Source organism: Lupinus angustifolius, chromosome LG12 (assembly GCF_001865875.1).
Source record: "Lupinus angustifolius cultivar Tanjil chromosome LG12, LupAngTanjil_v1.0, whole genome shotgun sequence".
Lineage (NCBI taxonomy): Eukaryota > Viridiplantae > Streptophyta > Magnoliopsida > Fabales > Fabaceae > Lupinus > Lupinus angustifolius.
The window spans coordinates 392,726-417,550 of record NC_032020.1 but is presented as its reverse complement, the minus strand read 5'-3'; the positions used below and the strand labels follow the sequence as shown (position 1 = coordinate 417,550).

Below are 24,825 nucleotides of genomic sequence, written 5' to 3'. Positions count from 1 at the left end.
TATATCTAATGGACCAAATGAGCGAGTGCAATAAGCGATGAGAGATAAAAATAGAAATATTAAATAATTTATTGCACTCACCTATTTGGTCCGTTGGATCTAAAAAATGAATGACTGATATTGAATGTAATTAGTGTAACTTAACTTTGATGTAAATGGATTCCTCCTCGTATATATATATATAAATAAGATATATATCTTTAGGTATCTAACTAGTTGTTCCAGCTCACATTGACTATAATGAGTGTGAATCAATTTGACATTGATTTCTTGATGGGAAAGAAGTTCATAATCGATTATGGCTTAATGCTAACAGATTATCGTGTTGGTGATATCACTAGAATTTGAATTTTCAATTAATTACTACTTACCTTAATTAAATATCACAACTAATACAATTCAATGATTAAAATACTGAAAATAATTATCATTGAAGTAAGATTTACAAAATTATCCCAAGGATAAATAACTAGTATTACAATTATTAAAATGACAACATTTTAAAAAAATTATTAGAGAAGAAGATATTTCCAACTCATCATCTACCACAACTATCTCTATAATTGTCTTTTTGACTTTTCACTTCCAAAAATTTATTGTCATATCCTATTACTATATTCTATCATGTTGCAAAAGGTTTGTAATTATTTTTATTATATTCATCCATTTTTTCAAAGTATGGTGTATCATTGATTATACTTAACGCACAATAAACCCATTCCTTTTTTTGGTATGAGATCCCAACCATGTTCCTAACCACATCTCTGGTTAATTACAATGAAATAAAACTGATAAAATTATGAATATTTAATTTTTTTTAACTGACGTGGCATAATATGATTGGTCTGGAACAGAGTTTGGGACAATAGATCCTTGTCCATACAATAAACCCATTCCTTTGATTACATGTAAAGTTTGTTTGACTTGCTGAAAAATATCATCCTATGGTATGGTATTTTTTTAACTAGAAAATTTATTTATTGTAGTTTTTATTTGTTAAGGACTATATAATTTATTTTTAACATTCAATTATATTTAATGTAAAATAATTTAAAAACAAATAATAATTTCAAAATAATTGATATTTTTAATTAAGAGAAATATATAAAAATAATTATAGAATGGTGTGTTGATATGAACTAAAAATATAAAAAAGCATTCACCAAATTACATGTTCAAACTATTTAAACAAGTTGAATAAGGATTCAAACATATTGAATGGTTCAAGATCAAATCGTATTGGATTTTTGTGATCCAATCACATGGAGACAGTGAAGAGCCCATTATTTTCTCTTGTACTTGAGAGGAATCGGGATTATTTGTCCTACTTTTTGAGTACAATTGTGTTTCATCCAATGAAAATTTGACACATACTTGATAAGAAAATTTAAAATAAAATATTATTTTTATGTGATTTAATGAGATATAATTGATTTAAAACATGAAGATGAAAAGTTTTTGGGACAGAGGATCATAGTTCACTCTAGAGTCAAACATTAGAATTATAATAGAAAATAAACTTTTCTTAATTTTTTAATTTATTTTATTTGAAAACAATATAAAATATGGACCCTTAGATAATGCTTTTTGTGGCATATCATTATCTTCATAGTGTGTGCTCTCTAACAGACAAGAACATGTTGGAGACGAAATGATATTTCAAACTATGTCCCAAATCATTGATATTAAATAAAAAATAATAAACATTTAATATTTAAATTATCATTACATATTTTCATTAGTTGATGATATAGTTTAGGAAATGATTTAGGACAATGTATCGTCGTCCTTGTCTTATAGCATAGATCTGAATCCGTGAAGAACGTGGTGGGCTCATGCGTATAAGTGGGAATGTGACGCAGCAATGACGGAAGACAATAAAATTACTCAACCACTCTATCATGCGTTGTCACCATTGCTATGAGTAGAAAATTAACTAATTTTAAATTTAATGAACTAAATAAGTGAATATAATAAGTTATTTAAGATTTTTAGTTTTCTCATTTATAATTTATTACACTCACTTATTTGGTGTGATGAATTTAAGAAAATGAATAACTAAGATTGAGCGTAATCAGTTAACTTAATTTGAGTGTAAATAAATCATCATCTTTATTAATATTCACATCTTAGTTAAAAAAAATTGTCTACTAGGAAGATGAGAGGGAGCAAAATTTATATATAAAATGAAACATCATTAACTTATTTATAAATACAATATTTCTTGGACCTTATTATTAGATAACTTTTTTGTGGTCTACATTTTATAATTAGTATAATTTTTTTTACTTATTTCTTCTTATAAACTGTTTAAAGTTTTTTCACCATTTTTTGGGTATGTGAATGTATAAATCATTCATGTGGAGGTTTATATATTAATTACATTCATCTTTAAATAAAAATATGAACGGTAAATAATATATTAATAATCTAAAAAATTTAACATAAATTAAAATCACACAAAATAAATAAAAAAATAAGTGTATGAGACTTGCAACACAATTTTTTCCTCGCAAACGGATGATGATTTGAATAGATGATATATAGATTATAAAACAAACTAGTTAATGTTGTGTCGAGATTCACTCTTCAAAAAAAATAATTTAAAATAAAAAATCTAATCAAGATGATAGATCTAGAAACTTATTGAAAGGACAATGAACATGAATCACATATTAATGAAACTCATCAAAACCAAAACAAACCCTAACCATAATCCCTTACCAATCTTCACCCCACCATTCTTGCTCCCACTCTCACTTCCGCTAGGTGCTACGGCGGCCGCCGCCACCTCCAGCGGCGCGGTAGAACCAAGATTCACTTTCTCAAGAGCATGTGCACCAATTGTCCCATTAGTTATTGGCCCAACCTGCCATAACTGGTTTAAGCTATCACCTTTCTCTGGAACCTTAACCGATGCAAAAATGGTGATTACACCATTAACATCCTCAACAGAAAGGTCCCAAACATCAAACGAGAGTTTCTCTTGTTTATATGGAACTGAAGCACTGATAAGGTTGTAGGTGTTTACGTTTGTTTTGCCACTAATCTTAGTTGCTATAAGTGCACCAGCTCCAAACATTTTTGGTGCTGTTGGGTTGATACCCCAAGAGACCCAGCCATCGGATTTTGGTGAGTCGGCGGCGAAGGCGACGGAGAGGGAGTGGTTGGTGGCGTTGTAGGTGGAGTGGAGGGTGGCGTTAAGGGTAGGGAGGTTGGTGCAGTTGGTGTAAGAGTGGGTTGATGGAAGCTTTTGGGTGGAACAAGTTATGGATGAAACTGGTGAGAAGAAGAAAAGGGTAATGGAGAATACAATGAGAAAAGGTGAAAGAGAAGCCATTGATGAGAGAGAGAGAGAAGAGAGAGTGGTTTTTTGTGAAGGTAAGGTAATGGGAGATGAGATATATAGTGTGAGGTTGAGATAGGATAAAATATAAGATATTATTGTGATAATTTTAATTCTATTTATTTATTATTCATGTTCATTTTTTTTTATATTGGGTTGGTAATAAAGTTGGAAGCTTCATAAACGGTAACAAGTTTTTGAGTTTGGATAAAAGCTCTCCCTCCTTCTTGATGTACCACAACTTGGGGCAGGGGACGTAGATTCTGTGTCTTAAATCATATCTCTAAATTTTGATTTACTTTAATTAATTTTGAGTAATTAATATAAAAATGTAGTATTTTATTTTAAATTTTTTTATTTATTTATATGTTAATTTTTAATTAGTGGTATAAGGAATTTGAGATATGTTTTGAGATAGATGATTCATATTCATATTCTAATTAAGTGAGGAGGGACTTTGTAAGAAATCTCAAAAGGTGGAGAAGATGGGTAGTTTTTAGAATTTGGGGTATGATATTGAGATGTGTGCATTATAAGTGATTGTAGGGTGGAGAGGCACTTTGTAAGAAATCTCAAAGGTGAAAAAGATGAGGAATTTTTAGAATTTGGGGTATGATATTGAGATGTGTGCATTCTAATTGATTGTACTATTTTATTATCAAAATTTAAGTTATGAAGGTGAATTATCTAGATTTAGATAGTGTTCCATCTTGGGATACATAATTGGTTTTCAAATAAGTCTAGCTTCTATTTTTGTGATAAATACAATACATTGAATGCATTACTTATTTTTTTATGGTTATCTAATACACTTCTACCACTGAGGCGCTGATTTAGTAGTGTAAGTTTTCTCAAATAAGAAAGCTCGAAGATCTTGCAACAAACAACAAGCCGAAGACTCAAGGGCTATAGACTTAGGGCTTCCTAATTTTACTTTACTAGAAATCTTAAGATGATTGCCTTAGATTGAGTCTAGGTTAGGTAAACCTAGGTGAGAGTCTCACAAGAACTTAAATTGAACAAGACTAAAATTGAGTCATAACATCTAGAAATTATATGATAAGTAAGCTCATGCATATACATACATTATTTTGTGCATTAAAGGTATAACATATTTGAAAGACATGTATTGCATGATCACGTATCGTATACAAGTTTACCATTCACCACGAAACAAATGTTCATACAACATTATCGATTATGTATGATGTTACTCGATTATTAGAATTACAGTGGCTAATCAATCTGAAACATATGGTGTGTTAATCAGTTAAGTCATTGGTTAATCGATTTAGACATAATAAAAAATTAGTTTTTAACAATTCAGTAATAAATTAAGAAACAATTTAATCGATTAATGACAATATCAATGTAGTTTCTATAAAGGCTGTAATTCTAGCCCATGTGGCATAACTTGCTTAACTCGAAAATAATTTTGAACATACATTTTCATACATTGCATTAGAGTGAGAAAAGTATTAGGAGAGCTTAGAGAGTGAGAGCATTCTGAATATGGTTAGATATTCATATCATTGCATATATCTCTAGGTTTTTTAAAGCATTGCATACTTGCATAGGTTTCTTGATTTCTTTTAATTTAGAGTGAAGTGAGAAAAATATTTTTCTGAAAAGAATGCAAATCATTTTTACGAAAACCATTTGCATTAAATATCATTTAGATTAGGTTTTTGTGGGTTTTTCTGCTTAGAGTTTAGATTGAGTTTAATTGTTGTATCCGAGTATTAAGAACTCAAGACAACTCATCAAAAACAGTAACGGACACAGAAATTGATCTCTTGGTGAGTAGTATCACCTCAAGAATGATCTTGACAATCTTCACAGAGACTAGGAGGTCTTGGTTCAAGCGATACCTAGGTTGGAGCTGAATCGCGAAAGGATATGAGATCCAAGTAGGCGAGTTAGATAGGTCAAACCAATGTTATTAAGCTCCTAAGTGCCAAGAAAGAAGTGGTTTAGTTTTTATTGTAATTGGAAGTGTGCGTGTAAACAAACACAATTTCAATAGTGAAGAAAAATCTCACAAGATCATAAGGGGAGGCCTGAATGTAGTTTGTAGTGGACCACAAACGAACCATGATAAGAATTCATTGTGCACAATTTTCTATCATTTATCTCATTTACGTTCGATCTTTACATTGTTGTTAATTGATTAATTATGTCTTGTCTGTTATAATCTGTATAGTTATCATTTTGTAACTTCATTAATCAATTGATTGTATAAAGATTGGTAATCGATAACTTGTTATGCAAGAAACGATAAAATCAAGAAGTGCAAGATTCGGAATAATCGGTTATCCACAAGCATAATCGTTTAAATCTAAGCATTGTTTAATCGATTAAAACCAAGCATAATTGATTGAGTGCATCAGTTTTCAGTTCCGCGCAATATATCAGAAAAGCGGAATAAGTAGTCGCCACACCTATTGAACCCTTTCTAGGTGTGTTCTGACGTGGTGGTAGCCAACATTTTTTAGGATAGCAATAGGGAACATTCATTTTATAGTATTGTGTGCACTGACTTGTTGCTCCTTTTGCTTTCTACTAAAAATAGATGGAAGTCTAGTGTAATAAACTCAAGCTTAATGTCCAACGAATATAGGCTTTGTTTGACTTAGTGTTTCATTAATCTAATGTGTCTTGGAATTATAAAAATGTGTTTACATTTTCTTAGTAAAGACTTAGATTGCTTATTTATGAATTAATGAATCACATTTAACACTATGGGTAGATAATGATTTCCATCACATAAATATGTAGGGCTTCAAATTTAAAGAGTGTAAAATGCATACACTGACAGTGTAAAGATTTATATACATGTACTTTGTCATCTACCGTTCATTTGGATTACTTTTTCTGAAAAGTCAACAATAATAAAAAATCAATGATGATGATACAATGACAATGTATAAAAACTCATACACTATCAGTACATACATATTTTTCTCTTATATAAATGGGTGAGATTTTCAGACAATTCTTAAATTGCATATTCTTAAAGTTTAGACTTGTCATTAGCTTATACAATTCACTATTTCTATAGGGAGTTTTAAAACTAATATGGAATGGATTAATTGATCTTCTTTTCTTTATAAATGTTAACTAATTCATGTTTAATTTTATGCATATTTAGAATTGACAAATTATTATACTATATCATCACTCCTTTAAACTCTTAACTTGATTAATTTAAAATCATTAAAACTTATTAAAAATTTAAACGTGATCTAATTGTGTGACACTACCCTTAGAAAGGAGAAAATTTACGTTATATACCTATATAAGCCATTTATAAAGGATTTGTTAGGCAAGAAGCAACTTCTATACTGAGATTTGAAGACATGGGTTTAAATTTTAGAATAATTAATGTATGGAGTTCCAAAACTTTGTCTCCCATATTATAATCAAAGCTTTACCAAAATAACACTTTAATACCAACAAAGTATTAATTTAGTGGTATAAGGTCCCACTAGATTTTCGAGATGACCAAAAAATCAATAGTTTGATTTCTAGAATCGTCACTTGTTGAAAAGATCAACCACGAACCCTAAAAATAAATTAATTCATTAACCATTAAATACTCTTTGTTTAATGGAGTGGTGCTAGTCATGATAGATAAAAATAATATTAAAAGATATTGAAGCAAAGAGAATCAATCAATAATTTTTAAAATATATTTAAATTATTCACTTGTGTGAAAGCTATCCCTGGTCCAAAAAATGAGGCAACTACTACATAGCTTAGTTTTTTATTACCACTACAAGTCCATGTGAAAGAAAAGTTTGTTTAGTAGAATTGGCATAGAATGATTGCTTAAAGTAGACTTTGATTTATTCATGTGAACAAGTGGATGACCGTTGAAGATGATGAGAATAATAGGTGAAGCTCACATGCCACACTATATGGGAATTGAATAAGAAAGTTGTACTAATTTCTAACTACCGATCTAGTGGAGTAAAAACATACTAGATTCATAGTATTTTATTAGATCAAATGTTAAAGATTTGATTCTTGGAAGTAACAGTTATCAATGTACATACTACTTGCCTTCAAATGATTTAGTTTCTTACCAATTAGTTAACAATATCATTTTCTATAAAAAAATTGTATTATTAAGTATGATAAAAGTATTATTCAAGAAATATAATATCAGGAATTCAAACCCACTCTAATTTTTCACAAATTTTTATGCAAAATTACTTAAATGATATATTGATATTCTCATAATGTAAATAAGTTAGATGGATGTGAATATCATCCAATATTGGAGTGAGAAGTTTTTTTTCTTATTTTTTGATAACAAAAATGTTATTTCATTATATATAAAATAATATAAAAATATTCACCGTACTGTTTATTTTTAGGTTTTCATTACTTATCTCTTTAATAATAGAGAGGATCCCGACTTGATAAATTTATGGGTGACTAGGAGTACTGTATTGGACCGTTTGAAGCGGATTTATATAATGTTGAATGACTTTGACTAACGTGGCAAAAGGGGCATTGATTTTTTGTTTGATACAAATTGCTTCTGGCTTTTTTGTATAGCTTTTTTCTACTTTTTTTGGTAAGCTGCAGGAATTTGATTCCTTCCCTTTTTTCAAATCCGACCGACACACGCGCATCTTCAATTATTTTCGTCCTTTTCCTTTAAGCTAAAGTGGTGTCTATCAATCTCATTAAAATAATTTGGAACAATCAATTAATATGAGGATTTAATATGTATATACTCACATTATATATGTTTTTTATACTTTCAGTCAATCGTTCACCATTGATTTGTTAACTATCATTGAATCTCAAACAAAAGTAATACAAATTAATGATGAACGATATGCTGACAGGGTAAAAACTTTATACTGTCAGTGCACAGATTTTAAATTCTTAATATGATGTATTCTTTTATGAAATTGGTGGAGAAATTGTATTATATCTAAACTGTGATTTATGTACTTAACACTCACTTATTAATAAATTGCATTCTTATATATTTATATATGTATATGCCAATTCATAAAATAACAACAACCAAACTTTTATACACTATATTGAGGTCAACTATATTTATCGAACGACATCCATATTGTGCTATTATATATTATGTTTATTGATAAAACATTGATCGCTAAATCTTTCATTATAATTTTCTATATAGTTTTCTGGGTCTCTCCTTCTAGGATTTGTATTAGCTTTTATTTGATTCATTTTCCTTACCAATGCTACTAACAATCTCCTTTACCCATATTTAAATTACCGACACGATTCTATCATAAAAATATGTATTATTTTTAGCAACAATAAAATCTACCTTATCATGCCATTATCTTACTCTAAAAATAATCTTCAATACTCAATCATATTAGTTTTCAATTTTTCTAATGATACATAGAATAAGTTAGTGTAAGTAGAAGTCAACTATTTATTATCCTTCAAATTTTGAATTCAAAATGTTTTGCTCCCTAATTAAAATGTGGAAAAGTTTTACCCTAAGAAATATATGTCGCTGCCCATGTTATTCCTTCTGTTAGGAGGGCATCATTAAAGTTTAGACATTAATGTGTGACATCATTAAGTAACTAAAGTACCATCTCATAATTTCTAGAGTAAATTATACTAACATCGTCTGAGTTTTAACAAAATTACATAAATTATCCTTTATTTTTCTACACCTATACAAACCTCTAATTTTTGTACTTTCGTTACACTGACCACTCATGCACGATAAATAAGTAAATATTTTAAACAAACAATGTGATAAATACAATTAAGTTAAATAATACATAATATATTGTACAGACAAATCGAAATAATATATGAATCAATACATTTTTTTATTTTTGGTTCGTTATGATATAGTATAAAAGTGATTTAAATAATATCTTTTTAAAAGTGTTGATGTATTTTATAACAAAAAATAATAAAGATACATTGACTTATATATTATTTGGAATTGTCTTCACAATTATCATATTTTGTTTTACTTAATTACATTTATCATTTTTTTTTAAATTATATTTTTTAGAATAATCAAAGTGTAAAAAGTGTAAAAACTAGGGGTTTTTGGTAACCATTTAACAGCTTTGGTTTCTAAGCATCCTTTATTCCTAGCACAACAATTATAGTTTATCTTTGTCATACATAGAATAGGAGCAAACATAGCAACACAGTAATCATATTTTACATCATTGACCAACATGCATCTGAATCAAATTCCATAATGGAAACTACAGAACAAGTTTGTTTGCAGCCAGGTTTTACAATTGCAGAAACTTCTATTCAAATTTCTTAATCAGCGATAGATCAGTTAACATTTTCTCGATCGCTTCATCGTCCTGAGCCCGTCCTCTTGTCTGTAAAACAAATGAGGCATGTAAGGTTACATAATATGATAGTTTCTAATATGTTTGTCATTCAAATATAGTGCAAAATGTAACTTGCTCCTAAAGTGGCTTCATGAAAATGAAAACCAATAGAACATGGTTATTATTTCCAAAGAACTGGCAGGCCTAGTTTTTTTTCACATCACAAGGAAAAGAGTGAAACCTCATTTTAGATTTTACAACTAAGAGTTGCATTCCCATTTTCATTCTTTTGGTACTACCAAGGGTATCCATTTACTCTATGGTAAGGAACTAATCTCTTTCAAGATGCATGACTGCCCCTATCAACAAGTATAGCTCCCAGGAATCGAACCCTTGATCATTTAGTCATTCCGAGGATTTAACGGGGCTTTATACCACTATACCAATGCCTTGTTGGTATTCCCTTTTTCATTTTAAACAAGAAAAAGGGGGAACAAGAACCATTTAAAACTCTACCACCAAATAAAGAACCATATAAAATTCCTCCTACCCTAAATAAAAAAGATTGCTTTTCCATCTGCATCATACCTAACAGGTTTAAGGAAAAATAAGATTTTACAATAAATGGAGAAGCAAATGATTAAATACCTTGATAGAAGGAACCATTGCAATAGCTTCCTCCACAGTTTCAGGGCAAAGATTCCCAAGGACACACAGCTGCAAGAATACATTTAAACAAAGAGATTCATATATTGGATTGTAAGAAATGGGAGTTCACTCTTTTTTTCTGAATATATAAGTGAAAAGCCACTTTCTAAATGGAGTTCACAAAGGGAATAGGAAATATTACCTCAAACTCAGCCAATTGGTATCTAGCAAGAATTCTGTAAGTTAGTTAAGATCACAACCCCGATTCAAGGCTTTATGTTTTCAAGTTTCTTATTATTTATGCATGGTAAGGGATAAACTGCAAATGATTAAAATCAACACAATTTGGAGGATACTCTCGTACTTGTCTAACAGCATCCGGATTCTTATAACGGCTGAACCGCTTCACATACTGCAATGACTTCTCAAAGACCCTGAAAAAAGAGAAAATATTAATAATAAAATGTGCTAATTATTACTTCATTGGTTCCTCTTCCATCTCAATTTTAATGTCAAATTTAAAATTGGCAGGATGTCAGATTGACAGTGGAAGTCGTGAGACATGTATTATAACATTACTGTTCAAGTTAGAGGACACCAAGGTGAAAAACTATTTCCAGCAATTGTATCTAAACACAAGATCTTGGAGGAATTAAAAGTGAAAACCAGATTATATATGTCCTACTCCCGAGATAAAAACAAATTGCTTTTGGAGCATAAAAAACATTCTTCCTGACCTCTACATCAAACTAAAAAATAACTGGACCAAGGGTTTGACTCACTGAGAAACTTGATTCATGGGATCATCAGACGTCTGCTGAAGCTGCTCATACTTGTGCTCAAGAATCAATGAAACTTCACAGTTCATCAAACACTTTGCTTTCAAAAACTCTGGAAAAAAAATCTACTTCATTAGTGTGAAATCATAGTCATAAACCATAACAATTTACCGAACTACAAAAATGCGTATCCGATCAAACATGGCATATCAAATTAGCATCATAAGTAGTAGGTAAAATTAACAAGGGATTTCCACATTAGCATACGACGCAACACCTTGTTGAACAACTAACTCTATCCCTATGCGAAAAGGTCATTGTCTATTCACCAATTGATATATGGAAACCATGTAAAAGTTCTCCTTTAGGTTGCAAAAGAAGTCAAGAGTCAAGACATTGAGGAAAATGAATGTAGAGATAGGAAGTCAAAGGCATCAGTGCGGTTTAGAAAGGATTTGACCCAGGAATCATGTAGCCTCCTAAGAGTCGTGTTGTTACTTGAGCTATGGCTATTGGTAAAAACTTCAATTTCTACAAGAACTAAGTTAATCTTTAGGGTTATGAGATATAAATGGAAAAGAAAAATCTATGAATCAATTTAGTCGCAAAATTGTTTTGAAACCTCATCCAAAAAATTCAAACCCATTTTTACATTATCAAACATGCCCTTAGGATTTTTTACAGTAAAAGACAGTAAGTGAGGATGTGATTACCATCTCCAATCTTCAGCTCTGCGGCATTTTCTTCCTCTTCCCCAGACATATTTCAGAAGCCAATTGATCCCCTGCTGAATTAAGATCAGCGAGAGCACATACAAAATAAGAAACCACAAACAAATACATAAGAGTGTGGAAGTGAAGAAACGCTGAACAAGTACACCAGAACAGGGTGGGGACAGGGAGTACTTCCCCACTCCCTGTCCCTGATCCACACCATTGGGGGATTTTTCCCTTGTTTCCAATCCCCGCAAGGGCCCCAAAATTGTAAAAAACTATACGGAAAATAGAACAAACTTAAGTCTGCAACACGACATAATAGCATGCCAATAAATATGTTAATTTACAATATCAGTGAGAATCAAGTAACTTGCAAGGCTAATGACCTGATGTGGAATAGAAAATTGAAGGGAAGCTATATGCAAAACATAACCTTGTAGCAAGCCTAATGGTCTTCACAAGAGATCTTAGATATAAAATCAAACATCAATTACTCTAATGCACAATCAGAATATTGAAGTTTTAGAAACCTTAACAATCCACCAAAAGCTTTTATTCATTTGTTTGTTCAAATCGGAGAGTTCATATAAACAAATACGAGCTTATGCTGTAGAAAATAAAAGGAAAAATGCAGAAAGGGTGTTCTCACATACAAAGGATAAAGATCAGGAGCAATCAATAATCAGTCACAATAGAAGAATGGATAAGGCCATAACACCCCAATAGTCAGTCAAAATACCAAATTGGATGGATCTTAGTTATCGTTTGAGACATTGGACAGGGAAGCCAACAATGCCCGACGATAACAATGCATAAAACAAACAGTCATATAACAACATAAAGAGCACCAGATCATTTACACTGATTGGAAAGAGCAAGATTATATGGAGTCATTTCAGCATCTGATTATGAAAGACAAAACATCAAAGTACTATCACACAAATACAAACCTAAAGTGATTAGTTTCAATTGTCTAGTACGATTACTAAAATGCATATTGACCTCTAAAGTATGAATATTAAGGCTCAGTTTGACACAACAAGTTGAAAATCCGACGGAAGTATGAAAAACTAGCTGAAGCCTCAAAATTCCGGGACCTAATCTATTGAACTAGAATTGTTCGGTAAAACTAATCCTGATGAACCAAAAATGATGTAAAATGTCTTGTAAGCGAGACGCGCTTATAAGACATAACTGTCTTCCCAAATCACAACTTATAAACAATTTTTTTCTAAAGATAGGGTTACAGACTTAATTATAAACAAATAAACCCTTTCAGTGAGTTATAATCATCTCTCATGTCTTATCATCTATAACAGTTATAAAGGGGCATCAAAATTATGAACCTGCATATCAAGGGTACACATCCGTTATCACTCAGTTTGTGTCACTCCATATGTCATAGGTTTGTGATTGGTCAGAAAAATATATTTAAGTTACAATTTAATTATTAAGTATTTTTCTAACCAATCACAGGTAAACTTTCACAACAAAAGAATCAATATAAACAATTTACTCTACCATATTCCAAGATGTTAATTTTTGAGAATTTCTGATATGTGAAAAACAGGTAAAGGTTGAAAATTGATAAGTCAAACCTATAAAGTTTCGTACTTTTAAGTAACAGAGAAAAGAAGATGAAGAAGATTGCGATGTTCTGAATCTGGTACACGGTGGAGAATGGAAGAGAGGTTTGGGAATTAGGGTTATTTATATCATGATATTTAACAATCTAAAATTCAAATCTAGCATTTTATTTTTATCACTTTTCCATTATTTATTAAATAAGAAATTCTAAAAAACATTTTATATTTATATATAACTAGCGTGTCAAAAGCCACTTCGTGTCTGTCGATCCGCATTTTTATTTTATGATATTAAGTATTAAATTTGTATTTTTTATTTTAGGGAATTAAAATAATTTTTATTGGATGTACTTCATGTTATAATTTTTGCATTTATTATAATATCTAACTTAAAATGAGATGTATTAATTATAATTATCTATGATTATATGGTTTTACTTTAGAAATAAAAAATACTAAAGGGCAAAATAGAAAAATTGAATCATGGTGGTAGTTTTTCAAAGTTTTGGATTTATATATAGTATAGAAATAAAATCATGGTGATAGTTATTTCAAGTTTTGACTTTATATATAACTAGTGTGTACAAGCACTTCGTGTCTGTCGGTCAATATTATATGGTACTACGTATTTAAGTATATTTATGATAATATTTAGTTAAAAGTGAGAGATGTTGTTAATTAATATGTTGATGTTGGTTAATTAGGATTATATGATTTTTTTGTAAAAATTAAATAACGTGAAGGACAAAATATGAAGTTAAAATTACACTATGGCAGAAGTTACATCATATTTTGGCTTTATATATAGTATAGATATTGGTTTTTATATAATCAATCTTCACCAATTGTATCCAAAAAAACAATCCCTTCCTATATTATTAACTAGTCATTTTCAGGATATATAGTTATCCTTACAATAATGTGACTCCTAAAAATTTGAACATTTCATGTTTGACCTAATAATATCTGACAAAATATATCTATACTATATATAAAGTCAAAACTTAAAATAATTTTTTTATAGTATAATTTTTATTTCCTATGTTGTCCTTAACATTATTTAATTTTTACAAAAAGAACTATATAATCCTAAGTAACTACCACCAATACATTAATTAATTACATATCTCACCTTAAATTAAATATTATCATAAACACAAAAAAGTATAATATATAAAAAATAGATATGTCACAAAATATTCTTATTATTAATACACACCAGTACTAATAATAAGAATTTCTTACGCTATGGAGGTATAAATATTATATTTTAGAGTTGTTAAAATGAAATACTAATTTTCCTTTAGGTTTTTTTTCTTCCGCATTTCTAAAACTCAACCCATTCCTTCTTCTTCATCTTCTTCTTTCTACCCATACACATTTTTATCAATATATCTATAATATTTGTATCAAACATTAAATTAAATTAAACTAAATTCAAATTCCAAAGAGAGAGAGAGAGAGATGGGTCCAAACGGTGGTTTTCTATCAGCGGCGGCGAAACAGGCGGAGCGGTTGAGAATAGACGGCAACACTTACTTCACCAAACAACGTTTTGCTGCTGCCATTGATGCTTACACCGAGGTATTATTATTATTCTTCTTCTTCTTCATTTTTATTTTATTTTGATTCATCCCGTTGAAAAAATCATCTTTTAATAAAGTTTTTAAATACCCAAATTTGTATCTTTATTATTTGACAAATAAAAATCCAATTTTGGTCATGAGAGTATCAAATGAGAGTCAAAATCCCTAATTTTAATCGCCATTTGAGATTATTGTGGAGTCAGAATCCGAGATGAATTTGGGTATTAACAAGGTTTTAGATTGATGATGTGGTTGGGGTTATGCTGCATTTGATGTGATCGCGAACTATTGCGCGGTATTGCAATTGTGGAGACTACTAAAACCATAACGTTGTGGTCTCAATTGTGGTTGCGGACTCGGATTTAAATTGTTGATGTTGGTTAATCTCAGTTTTCTTCTTAAAGATGGAAACTTTGAACTGTTTCTTACATGGGTTTTGTTTTGGATTTCAAGGCAATTACGCTATGCCCAAAGGTTCCGGTGTATTGGACGAATCGCGCTTTGTGCCATCTTAAACGCAAGTATGTATTTGGTACCTACCTACCCATTTTGATTTTGGAATTTGTTTTGTTGGTGTTGGTTTTTTCTTTTGAATTTTTATTTACTGGTGTATATGTATATTTTGTTATGTGTTTTGTTGGTTTGTGTTGTATGTAGTGATTGGGAGAGAGTAGAAGAAGATTGTCGGAAAGCAATTCAGTTGGACAGCAATTTGGTTAAGGTGTTTTTGCTTTTCTATTGTTCCTTTTGTCTTACATGTTTGATTAGTTATTTAGCTTCTATAGCTTCAATGTTTTAAGTATCTTGAGTTTCCTTTTGATTTGAGTGATGCACATTTAGTCGTATCTTGGGACAGATGTTGTACTAAACTCTATAATGGCAATAGCTTCTAGAAACGTAAAGTAGTTCTCTAGGAAAACATTCATTAACGACAAGCCGACAATTTTTAGGACCCTGACTATACTCCTTCCCGTACAAATCCTTTTATCTCATATCCCTACCCAATATATATCCATATAAATCTTTTGTCCTACCCGAAATTTAAGCAAACTCCTTGGTTGCATCAATTGGCTGATTATCCGGGTAGTTAAAATTGCAATTTTAAACATTAGGTCGTATGCTTTCATAGTTCTGTAGAGGGAGGTGGGCCATGATTAAGGCATTTAAAATCGAGATCATCTTACATAAGTTCGAGAGGGTGAGGTCAACACGCAAAATGTGCGATCGTAAGATATTACCGAACATATAAAATTATATTTCAACCAAGGTAGCCAAAAGCGAAGGTCAAATCATTGAAGCAGACGATTCAACGATTTACATGGTGGAAAACGAGAGTGCAGCCAGAAAAGCTCTTTTGAGGTGGAGTGAACCGAAGCGATGTTCTGGAGCCTGGAAACGCTGAAGTCGTATGTTTTGTTTGCTTTGGGGATGATGACTTTAAAATCTCCATTGGTTGTTTTTCAACTCTACCAGCCAAAACTTATAAAAGGATATAGAAGTTGGCTTAGTTTGCAAACAAGGAGGTTAATGAATGTTTCCTTTTATTTTTACTACAAACTGGCCAGTTTGTTTTTCTTAGCTTTTTGGCATTGCAGTCAATGAGAACTATAGTCATTGGAATACCCGTGTTTGTAATTTCATGATTATGGCTTGTGATATTCTAAATGCTTGCTCTTCTTGGGTTAAAACTGCTGTTTTTTTAAGCTATTTGTGAGATACGTAAAGTGCAGAGCTCCATAGTTATTAATACTATGCATATTTATCCTCCGTAAAAAATATATATGCGAATCACACTCTGTATAAATTTTCGTTCACAGTAGACTTTGCACATTGGTTTGTGCAATAACTGTCTCCAGTTTAATAAAACCACTGGTTGCAGATAGTCTTTGTGTGGAGCATTTTATATCTGATGTGTTGCTTGTTCCATGTGTACGTATTCAACTTCGGCAATTATGTACTTTGTTTTGATTATCTTGTTCCCATCTGAACTTCCTTTTAAATTTGATATCTCAGGCCCACTATATGTTGGGACTTGCATTGCTAAATCGAGAGGAATATGCCAAGGGAATCAGAGAGTTGCAGAAGGTCTGTATTGTACACCTGTTTTATGTGCTTCTTGATATTTGTTAATTAGTTTTATCTGTTTCAAGAATTATTTATGCTTCATATGAAGATTAGGCATTTCTTGTTGTAGAAGTATCAATGCGATAATTGCTATGTTAATGAGTATATTGGTCTGACAACATTTTGGAGTTGCAGAATTTTTTGATAAATAGAATCGAGTTATGTGTAGGTTTTTATAATAGAGGAGGGGTAAGTTATGTGTAGTGAATGCAAAAGTTTACTCTAAACACTAAATTGTAATATCCAATTCATAGAACAGCTAGGTTGGTTAACTTATCGGAATCATAAACCAAAGCATGGATTTTATTTTAGCATTAGTATGATACTGAAAAGAATGAAATGCTGATTCCTGTATGGTTTCATTATACTTCTTGGTATCTTTCTACTTCTACACGATTGGGCTACCTGCCATTTGATCCTCTCTTCTTATTGAGGATTTCTTTGATCACCTCCTCATATGGCAAAACCACCCTAAGGCAATATTCTACCATTTTCTCCATAATAGGTGCTACCACTATTTTCTCTCCAAAGTTTTCTTTACTAATCCCATCTTGTCTTGTATGTATATTCATGTTATGCAACGTTCCAGTGTTTGCTACACTGAGCTTATGTTTTTGTTGGCTTTTTACTGCCGTAACATTCAGTTCCAAGGTTTTACAATTGTGCGGAAAAAAACCTTTTTAATCTCGAGAGACACTTTTTTTAATCATGGATAATGTTGGGGTAGCACTTCATTTCATTCACCTAACTTGAATCTGATAGTTTCCGGTTTGAGAAGCATTTTTTAATCTAATGTCAGATTGCTTAGATAATTTCCCTGCTGATTTACTATGTGATTGTTGAGATACTAACAATGATTTTCCCCGATTTTTTAAATAAGAGATGATTCTCATATTTGTTGTGGTCAAATGAAGGCTTTGGATCTTGGAAGAGGTGCCGATCCCAAGGGATATATGGTAGAAAAAATATGGCAAGAGCTTGCAAAAGCAAAATACCTAGAGTGGGAACGTTCATCGAGCAAGCAATCCTGGGAATTGCAGAACCTTAAGTATGTTTTCCTGGTGATTGTCAGACCTATTATCTGAGAGTCGTATCATATTTTTTATTGGCTGCTTCGTCTTTCTGGCTAGCTAAGTGTTCATTATTTATTCTTAAGCGACAAATATTAGTTAAAAGGTCCAATATTTTCATTCATGTTTCAGAGAAGCTTGTGAGTCTGCTCTAAAGGAAAAACATTTTCTTGATGTGCCCCAAATTGAAGGATTTGTAGATGCTACTTCGACCCCTACCCATATGGAAGAATTGGAGGCTTTAGGAAAGGTCTTCAATAAAGCTGCAGAGGATGACATACCAACTGAGGTGCACACAAGGCTCATTTATTTATTTATTATTTTGTCTTATCAAATCTTTTTCCGGTTCCCCGAAAATTGCCACATTATAACCAATCGGATTTCTTGTTTGGGCCTATAGATACCAGATTATCTGTGCTGTAAAATTACACTTGACATTTTTCATGATCCGGTAATCACTCCGAGCGGACATACATATGAGAGGGCAGTGATTATTGAGCATCTGAAGAAGGTAACGTGATCTTTATGTTTCATCTTCCGTATCATATGATATCCATTTTAATAAAGTCAGTGTGCAATCTTTTAACTTCTCCTACACAATAGGTTGGTAAGTTTGACCCCTTCACGCGACAACCACTTCAACTATCGCAGCTAGTACCGAACTTGGCTATTAAAGAAGCGGTGCAGGCATTTTTGGACAAACATGGGTGGGCCTACAAGGTAGATTAAGTTACAAGGTAACAATTGATGGTAGGCTTTGTCAGTTCAACAAATGCAGTAGGATGCTGTATTTTGTAAGTGTGGCCATGTTCGGTAACTCGTTAATTATTTTTCCCCCTGCATTTTTCTGATTTTGGACATGAATCCTTATTATGAATTGTACATATTGTTTTCATTGTCCTACATTGTGTAAAAGTAAATAGTTGTCTACTCCATTATATGCTGCCGTGTATAGAAAATGCAATGCTGCTAAAAGGAGTTTGGAAATGATTAGTTAGAAATGTATTCACACACATTAGACAAATCATTATGCTAACTTGACTTCTCAATCAGATTAAGATATAAGGTTATTTGTTGATGTTAAGAACTTTGGTTGCGAAGTATGAATTGGAATATTCATGTTATGCAGTAAAAATAAATTACTTTTGTAATGTACACATTGATTGAACTTCTTTTGAAGCTTTCAGGTTATGAATTTAAAATTGGATCTATTGTTGTAGGAGTTTATGGGTTTACTTGTCCAATATGGAGTAAAAAATTTATTTTGAATTTGATAATGCAATGTCTTTGGCCTAAACTATCTTTCCTATAGTGTAAAACCATAAAACAAAGAAAATTTAAGCTGCAACCGATTCACCTAAACTTATCTTGAGTTTTGCTCAAAGGGCATAATTCATATCATCTACATATATGTTTTCTCAACCTGGCTACTTGTTATGAGTAGCATCACTGAGAGTACCAAACATTCATGTCTGCTCATTAACGGCTTTCATCGGTGGCGGCAGCATGGTGTAAATGTCAACTATGCCCTTCATTTCGCCGATATCATCATCTGCTTCCGCCCACCTTTACCATTAGACCAAATCGTTGTCTTAGTTGCTGCCCATTCACAGCTTGGGGCATTGGTGGCAGCAATTTCCTTGAACATATCCTTGCTATCATGTAGTCCCTTATAGCAGCAGCATTTTCCTTTGAGTTCTTTCTCAGTGTGTTCTAGTAATAGCCTTCAGTTTGCACAAGCCCTATGATTCATTTAGCCGCTTTTATCTTCCCATAAAGTTCAGCCAATGTTTTAAATTGTGGTTGCAATTGTGGTTTTTGCAGCCCGTATGCTATGGTTGTGGCGACGTGAAAATTTGTGATTAAAAAAATGTTTTGGAATTTAATGCGGTATAATGTGGTTGCGTTGTGTCCTAATGCGGCCATGTTATTATGATTTGGTGTCACATCGCAATTTCGAGGTGATATGATTATAGAAATAACCACAATATTGTGCCACATCAGGTCACATCAGGTGATATGTTCGAGACTGATATTTGCTTGTTGGGACATAAAGTTGCATCTGAGATAGTCTTATGTGCTTCTGCAGCTTTATGATTCTCATAGTAAACTGCATCAGCTTCTCTTTGTTTATTTGTCAAGTGCACAATCAGGTTCTTGTACAATACAAGGATATGTTGTTTCAAATTATATCTCATATCAATAAACATTGAAACAAAAACAGAAAAAATAATGAATGTTTAATTTTTTTAATAGACATTTCATGTTTTCATTGATACGAGATATAATTTGAGACACGGTTTGAGATAATAGATCATTATTCTCTCATACCTATTATAAGGTATGTCCATTGGAATTAGCCTATGAGAAAAACTGACAAGAACAAGTTGTTGCAATTCTGCTAAATTATAAGGTATAGTCAATTCATGAATGGGAATTAGTGACTCTTAACTCAATGATTATAAAGAAAAATAATGGTGAAAATTTATCCTAAGTTATTAACATCTGGTGATCCATTCAGATTTCATTAATTGAGTTCACAAAATAAAATGTGTACAATGCACGGTATAAATAATCCAGCATAGGTAAATCTAAGTTTTTATAGTTTAATTTATGAATCATGTGATAAGTGAATATGCTAATACAATTTATAAGCAAAGTGGTTTATAAGATAGGGTGATTATTTGGAAATATTAGCTTCAGTATAGTATGAATTATATATTTACTTATATTTTTTAAATCTATGAGATAAATTTATAAATACTAGAATTATCTTTTACATTTTAAAAAAGATACTACAAAAGTAAATAATAATAATTTGATTCCTTATCTTATATGTTAGTATTTTTGTTGTTGATGAGATTCGAACTCACAATCTTCTGCAGTCCGTTCTTTAAGTGTTTTATTATCTTCACACCACCTTTTGACTCACATTTGATTACCTATCTAGTAAGTATTTAGTATAGAAAATGTCTTTAGTTACTTGTACTAACCTCAAGTGGGGAAGAAATTAAGGGATTAGAAGAATAAATTAACACCTCTATAAATTGAAGAATACAATTGACAAAAATATAACATTATTAACATAAATAGAAATCAAGTATTATCCATTTAATTTAACATAGGTTGTTATTACATATATAATGTATAAATATATAAATCCGAATAAAAAGAAAATCTAGGAATTGAACATTGATAGAATTGAAAAGTTAAAAATTTTAGATGTGAAAATGAAATATTCTCAAATTATTTGAATAAAAAAGCATTGAAACATGATAATTTATTTTTCATAGGAAAGTTTTATAATCAAGAATATTCTTTTGCAACTTGAAACAAATGTATCTATATATTACTCCTAATTATTATCCCAAGAATATTTTTTTTATAAATGAAACAAAGGCCTCTAAAGGTTTAAACCTTATCGACTAACAAAATTCTAACATTTACTTATAATATATTTTTTCAAAAAATTGAATTTAAATTCAATAGTTTCAATTGTGTTGTGTTTTTGTTTTGGTACATGATTTTTTTTATGTTCCAAATTAAATGACTTGTTTGATATTTGATAGACTGTGTTTTTCTGAATCCCTAATTATGTAAATGTAGTGTTTTTGTGACAAAAATTTGTATGGGTAAGTATTTTCATAAAGACAAACAATAAAATATTAGTAACAATTGAAAATTTTAATCCTACATAATTATTTTAGAGAACAAAAAATATAAATAATTCAATTTTTTGGTTTCTCACAAGTATCCTCGCACTATAGGCAATCCATCTGAACCGGAAACATCCACAGGTATATGTGACTAACTCTTTCATCGAATATTTTTTCATGCACAAGACTCGAATCTAAAACCTTGCTTAAAGAAAATCAAATATGTACCATTTAAACTAACATATGCCAATAAACAATTCAATTATCTTCAAATATAATGTATTAAATATGTCTATACAGTATACTGGCCGGACACTCTAAAAATATTATAGTTTTGTCTAAATTTATATATATCGTTATACATTTAATGAAAACAAAATATTTCTGCATACATGTCATGTTAATATATTTTTTAGTTATATCATCTGGACATGTTAATATATTTTTTTAGTTTTCAAATTTTATTATAGAAAATAATTAAATATAATACATGTCATGATTTTAATGATTTTAATGGCCGGAATAACTTATCTCAAAATAAAACAAACTAAAAAGTACCATATGAGGGGAAAAGTTCACTCAATCAAACAACTTCATAGCAGCAAAAGTTTCTCATTCAAATTAACAACTGTCATGCAAAATTTCCTACATAATAATTTAACAGTAATAAGGCAAAAGATCAAGGACTCGATTTCTGACAGTAACACTTGTTAAGAGAGTCAATCATGCACTCCGAAAGAAATTTAGTTCCGTACCCAAACAGGGTGAGGAGATACCCTTTGTAGGACAAAAACAAAAACACCTACTTTTAGGCTTTTAGCTGTCTTGTGAACTATTTCTGTGCAACAGTCAAATTCAGAGATAAATTCTCTATGTAATCACATAGCTATTTTATCAGAATTAAAGTAAAAAGATGATTGAATCAACTATGGTTATTACAAAGATTAGTGTGGTCCATATACCAGTAAATAAACAAAAAACGAATCAAGTTCATAGCCATTATCAGAGTTAATAACATCTCCTTGAAGATAAAAGTTCTCATAGATTATAGGTAACCACAAGATGTAGAGAAAAGACAATTCTTTCTCCTGTCACAGCATTGTCATTGACATCTAATTAATGGTAAGGACCAATTCTCCTAAAAGCTTGATTATATGTTTTTTCTCCTTCCAAGTTATCCATGTGTCCTTTTCGGTGTGAGATTAATCTTTTACCGATCATAGCGGCAGCATTTCAAATTTGTCTTTTTCGTGGTAAAAAGATTTATAATAAAATACTGCAGAGATAGCTTTGAGCTGAAAAAACTATTCTTAGTAATGAAATTAATTCTATGAAATTAATTCTAAAGAAATGTGTGCCAAGTTGTTAGGTGGAGGCTGAAGCCGAAGAATGGATTATATATGTGTAGATTCCTAACCCTAGTATTCTGATAGTATCTAGCATGATTCTCCATGTAACAGCCATTTGAGATTGAACCGTAGATAATACAAAAGCCTACTTTGCTATTTGCCGAAATTTAATTTAATTATGAAGCATGGAAGTGGCGAGATCGACTCTTCAAAACTAAGTTCCTAATCACTGTCATAGTGTATTTGATAATGGCTTTTATGTCTCTAAGATAACTATTCAGGCTACATTATTTCTTGACTTCAAAACTTTGCAGCTCACATTTATCACAAAGCTGTAGTACATATAAAAAATCTTCATTATGATCCAGACACAGGGAAAGACGGATATCCAAACCATGTTTTAGGAAAATAATTTACGTCAATCAGATTAGTCGGAAAATGGATAAGAATTTCAGCTTTTCCAAAAGCATTTCAAGGCATATAAAAATAGTTCAGAAAGGGAAACCTTTATGAATAAACTTCTTTGATGACTGTGCTAATCTCTTCGCCTCTTTTGTCCTTTTATAGAATTCCATTAATTCATCGGCAACTTCCTTCAGATGACATTTGACAAACAAATTTAAAAACCTCTCTTCTGTCATTCTCAATGTGCGAAGTATTGTGGATTCCGTGATTTTCATCTCAGCACCCATATCTCGTATCCTCATTGCTAGAAGCACCCGTGGCTTCAAAACAGTATCCAGATTAACATACAAGAGATGTGGGTACTTTAGGATTATCTTAGCTTCAAACTTCATTGTGCCCAAAATGAAAATCATATTCCTCTGAACCTTATTAGTTGACAGGGTCAAAACATGAGGACTCCTCCCAAAAAGATCAAATATCTCATCCTCGGATAAACCAAACCTTTCGAAATTCTCTACCTTCTCACGAATCGTTTCCACTCGAGAGATACCGATTAGCGTCACGACATATTTATACATCTTTGAATCCCTGGAAAGCCCTGTCTTTCCTAGAAACTCCAGCTTCTTATTATCAAACGACGTCCTAGCAATAAGCGTAGGCCGCAAAAGTAGCATTTGAATCAGGTCACTCTTCTTAACACCCAACCCCTCATAGATTAAAACAGTAGCTTTAATGTCGTAGCTATTGTCGCATAGCAACAACGAAGGGTTTCTCACAATGGCCTTATGAAGCACCTCCTTCGACTCGAACAATGACGTAAGATAGGAAAGCCTCTCATCGAAATGACTGTTGATCCGCGATGCAAAAAACCGCGGCCTACAATTGATAATCTTGACAAGATCAGATGCCCCAATGCCTAAGCCACTAAGCAGAGAGAGCTTGGACTGAACATTGGCAGCATCAGCATTGCGCAACGACGGGCAACGGGAATATATCTTGGTCAAATCATCATCATTACAACCCCATTTACTCAAAACTTCAGTAGCATCCTTTGATTGCTCTAAATTTTGATTATTTTGAAGATTAACTTGAGCTAGACAAATCGTCGAACAGGTGGCATGCGTGAAAAGTTGCAAAGATTTTATAACATGAAGATTGGAAAATGACCGAAAAAGATCCGACCCAGTTGAGAGTAATCGAAGCATGAGTTAATTGTAAAAGATCTGAAAATCAAGGTTGT

The 24,825-nt window shown here is 31.3% G+C and overlaps 4 protein-coding genes across 9 annotated transcripts; 1 reads left to right on the top strand and 3 right to left on the bottom strand.

Annotated features, from left to right (window-relative positions):
• LOC109362429 (auxin-induced in root cultures protein 12-like) lies at positions 2,600–14,926 on the bottom strand. Its single transcript, XM_019608217.1, has 2 exons — positions 14,842–14,926; positions 2,600–3,366 (listed from the first exon to the last, which is right to left on the bottom strand). Exon 2 carries the CDS (start codon positions 3,338–3,340, stop codon positions 2,669–2,671), a length of 672 nt encoding a protein of 223 aa, XP_019463762.1. The 5' UTR covers positions 3,341–3,366; positions 14,842–14,926; the 3' UTR covers positions 2,600–2,668.
• LOC109362428 (E3 ubiquitin-protein ligase CHIP-like) lies at positions 3,281–19,240 on the top strand. 4 transcript variants are annotated; one of them, XM_019608213.1, is made up of 9 exons: positions 3,281–3,368; positions 14,846–14,979; positions 15,435–15,502; positions 15,639–15,702; positions 16,995–17,066; positions 18,020–18,153; positions 18,308–18,464; positions 18,576–18,686; positions 18,779–19,240. In XM_019608213.1, exons 2-9 carry the CDS (start codon positions 14,860–14,862, stop codon positions 18,902–18,904), a joined length of 852 nt encoding a protein of 283 aa, XP_019463758.1. In that variant the 5' UTR covers positions 3,281–3,368; positions 14,846–14,859; the 3' UTR covers positions 18,905–19,240. The 4 variants fall into 4 exon arrangements, with proteins under 4 accessions (XP_019463758.1, XP_019463759.1, XP_019463761.1 ...); XM_019608214.1 differs by having other exon boundaries at positions 3,286–3,368; positions 14,850–14,979; XM_019608216.1 differs by lacking the exon at positions 3,281–3,368 and adding an exon at positions 13,493–13,500.
• LOC109362430 (DNA-directed RNA polymerase II subunit 4) lies at positions 9,454–13,530 on the bottom strand. Of its 3 annotated transcripts, none has more exons than XM_019608218.1 (7): positions 13,424–13,530; positions 11,807–11,877; positions 11,097–11,205; positions 10,671–10,748; positions 10,517–10,550; positions 10,315–10,383; positions 9,454–9,714 (listed from the first exon to the last, which is right to left on the bottom strand). In XM_019608218.1, exons 2-7 carry the CDS (start codon positions 11,853–11,855, stop codon positions 9,637–9,639), a joined length of 417 nt encoding a protein of 138 aa, XP_019463763.1. In that variant the 5' UTR covers positions 11,856–11,877; positions 13,424–13,530; the 3' UTR covers positions 9,454–9,636. The 3 variants fall into 3 exon arrangements, with proteins under 3 accessions (XP_019463763.1, XP_019463765.1, XP_019463764.1); XM_019608220.1 differs by having other exon boundaries at positions 11,807–11,880; positions 13,424–13,520; XM_019608219.1 differs by having other exon boundaries at positions 13,408–13,428.
• Positions 23,204–24,802, bottom strand: LOC109362427. Its single transcript, XM_019608211.1, has one exon. It carries the CDS (start codon positions 24,788–24,790, stop codon positions 23,672–23,674), a length of 1,119 nt encoding a protein of 372 aa, XP_019463756.1. The 5' UTR covers positions 24,791–24,802; the 3' UTR covers positions 23,204–23,671.

Bases quoted from the DNA above. Each gene is read 5' to 3' on its own strand.
- LOC109362429 (XM_019608217.1), bottom strand. From the start codon at position 3,340: ATGGCTTCTCTTTCACCTTTTCTCATTGTATTCTCCATTACCCTTTTC.
- LOC109362430 (XM_019608218.1), bottom strand. From the start codon at position 11,855: ATGTCTGGGGAAGAGGAAGAAAATGCCGCAGAGCTGAAGATTGGAGAT. The intron at 10,749-11,096 runs GTGAGTCAAACC...CTCTTTTTTCAG, and splicing joins CCCATGAATCAAGTTTCTCA to GGTCTTTGAGAAGTCATTGC. The intron at 10,551-10,670 runs GTATCCTCCAAA...ACTAACTTACAG, and splicing joins GCTGTTAGACAAGTACGAGA to AATTCTTGCTAGATACCAAT.
- LOC109362428 (XM_019608213.1), top strand. From the start codon at position 14,860: ATGGGTCCAAACGGTGGTTTTCTATCAGCGGCGGCGAAACAGGCGGAG. The intron at 18,154-18,307 runs GTATGTTTTCCT...TTCATGTTTCAG, and splicing joins TGGGAATTGCAGAACCTTAA to AGAAGCTTGTGAGTCTGCTC. The intron at 18,465-18,575 runs GTGCACACAAGG...TTGGGCCTATAG, and splicing joins AGGATGACATACCAACTGAG to ATACCAGATTATCTGTGCTG.
- LOC109362427 (XM_019608211.1), bottom strand. From the start codon at position 24,790: ATGCTTCGATTACTCTCAACTGGGTCGGATCTTTTTCGGTCATTTTCC.